The sequence below is a fragment of the Hermetia illucens genome, chromosome 1 (genome assembly GCF_905115235.1).
Source record: "Hermetia illucens chromosome 1, iHerIll2.2.curated.20191125, whole genome shotgun sequence".
NCBI lineage: Eukaryota > Metazoa > Arthropoda > Insecta > Diptera > Stratiomyidae > Hermetia > Hermetia illucens.
This window is the reverse complement of record NC_051849.1, coordinates 19,058,637-19,060,921: the sequence shown is the minus strand read 5'-3', so window position 1 is coordinate 19,060,921 and position 2,285 is coordinate 19,058,637. Positions and strand designations below refer to the sequence as shown.

The 2,285-nt window shown below is 36.9% G+C and overlaps 1 protein-coding gene across 1 annotated transcript; it reads left to right on the top strand.

Moving 5' to 3' along the window:
* The first annotated feature begins 254 nt into the window (after positions 1-254).
* Positions 255-2,012, top strand: LOC119646742. The gene has a single exon (XM_038047321.1). The coding sequence runs from the start codon at positions 255-257 to the stop codon at positions 2,010-2,012; it is 1,758 nt and encodes a 585-aa protein (XP_037903249.1).
* The last annotated feature ends 273 nt before the right edge of the window (positions 2,013-2,285 follow it).

The following is a 2,285-nucleotide window of genomic DNA, read 5'->3' as shown; positions in this document are numbered from 1 at the left end:
TAAAGAAGAAATAACATTAGGCACCCAATTGATTTATTCGCCTTCATAGATACCAATTTTCAGAAAAAGGATAGCTTTCCTTTGAAAATGAGAGTAATTTTTATTAGTTTTATTCTCCCATCTACGAATTCTCCTGCGTCATTCATTACTTCAATGGACGAATTTCTTTTCTTGGATGGTTACTATCGTTCGTCAGTTTGCATTGTGGTGACCTGATGAATACCACGACTATAGTTATTATCTTCTGTGGTACGATGTTCCCGGAGAATGTTCATAGTGTTAACGTTATCGAGCAGTGTTTGCAACATTCCCCAATGTTTGTTCTGTTTTCGACAAATGAATGTGAAGGTAAAAGCTCGGCGTTACTCAACGTTGCTTCAAATACTATACTAAGGCCAAGGATAATCATATCGAATTCCACTTTGGGGAGAATATTACCGTACGTGAATAAGAATTTAGTATCCTTCGTGATTGTTACGAATGCGAGTGTTGATACGGTTCTGGAAATCGTGCGGATATCATTGAAACGGTTGCATGAGTCCCGGATAATATTTCTACTGAATTTCGACCCCTCGACTGAATTTATCCAAAAGTTGGTTAATTGGTGTTGGACTTATAGAATGATAAATGCTGTGATATCAACCGAGGACGCTTCTAATCGAACCACAAATAAAGGAATGTATTCACTCAACCCATTCCCTACGCTCACAATAGAGAAACTGCCAGAAGGTTCAGTGTTCGAGGACCTTTTTCCGAATAAACTAAGGGACTTAAAAAGCTACCCTATTCGAACAGTACAAAAGTACGACCACCCGAGGTCATTTACGTATACCAATTATAAGGGGAAGAAAGTGATCGGAGGATACCTTTCCAAAACTTTACATTCATGGATATCAATCCACAACGCCAGCATGCAAGTTATAGATGACGGACCTCGAGATATCTTAAATCGACCGTTAATACTGAATTTTCTACAAAATAATACGATTGACGTGGCTCAACACTTTTTGGTAGCCGATAGTGGCAATCTGACTACAACGACATCCATCTTTTTGGGTAAAATGTGCATCATTGTTCCCCAAAGTTCTCCAATTTCTCCACATAACTATTTGCTTCTTCCATTTGATCGGAACGTTTGGTATCTGATAGTTAGCATTGTCTTTTACGTTACATTTATTGAAGGAATTTGTGGCCTTTTGGTTTATGGTAGATTTGACTTGGGAGACGCGTTCTGCAATGTTTTATTGTGCATAATGTATCAAACCCTTGAGCGCAGAAGCTTCAGGTTTCGTCCTTTTGTTGCTATTCGTGGTCAATTACTTATTCTTGGATTCATTCTTACGAATCTTTTCCTGGGATTATTGTCAAGTTTTCTTACAGTTGTAGTTTATGAGCGACAGAGTAATACTTTCGAGGATATCGATAAATCAGGAGTTAAATTAATCCTAGAAGAGGCTGAGTTCGACTACTTTGTGACTGTTGGACTCATACCAGCCAAGTGGAAGCATCTATTTGCCTTTCTGGACCACGAAGAACTTCTGTCCCACTTACGCAATTTAAACGACAGTCATGGCTATATTATAGCAATTGATAAATACGAAATGGTACATTTTATCGAAAAGCCTTTAAGGAGGAAGATATTCTATAAAATTCCAATTGATTTCTATGGGATGTGGGCGGGTATGTCAATCAGGGACGATGCTTTCTTCTTAGATTCCTTTAACAAGCACATAACAAGGACATTTGATGTGGGTCTGAATGCCAAATGGATTAACGATATTGGCCGTGAAAGTATTGAAGCTGACTTGGTGAAAGCTACTCCTACTCCTCAACTTTCATATGTCCTGATAAATGGAGAGCATTTACAACTGGGTTTATATTGTCTAATCGGTGGACTTGCTTTAAGTCTTCTTTGTTTCCTCCTAGAATTCGGATACATTAGAGTAGCTAAGCGCACAGAGAGGCATGGAAAGAATTGTTGGCACCAACTAGGGAAGATTTTTGCAAGATAATTGCTAAGATACACTTTAAGCAATTATTTCTCTAATTGCGAGTGCGCTAAATATGTATAGTAATTTAAATATAAATATATATATATATATATCAAATATGGCAATTTTTAGTAGTTACTATTGTATCTGAATAGTGAAAAATCTTGTATGATATTTGTACTGCATGAAAAGTAGCAAATAAAGTGAATAAAGTTCTTTGAAGCCTGTTATTTAGTTTTGAAGTCAATACCAGTAAAGATGGCAATAAGTTTTAGAGCATTCTACAATTAGACA

What these genes read in the sequence shown, in the direction of transcription:
- LOC119646742 (XM_038047321.1), top strand. Translation starts at nt 255, where the DNA reads ATGTTCCCGGAGAATGTTCATAGTGTTAACGTTATCGAGCAGTGTTTG.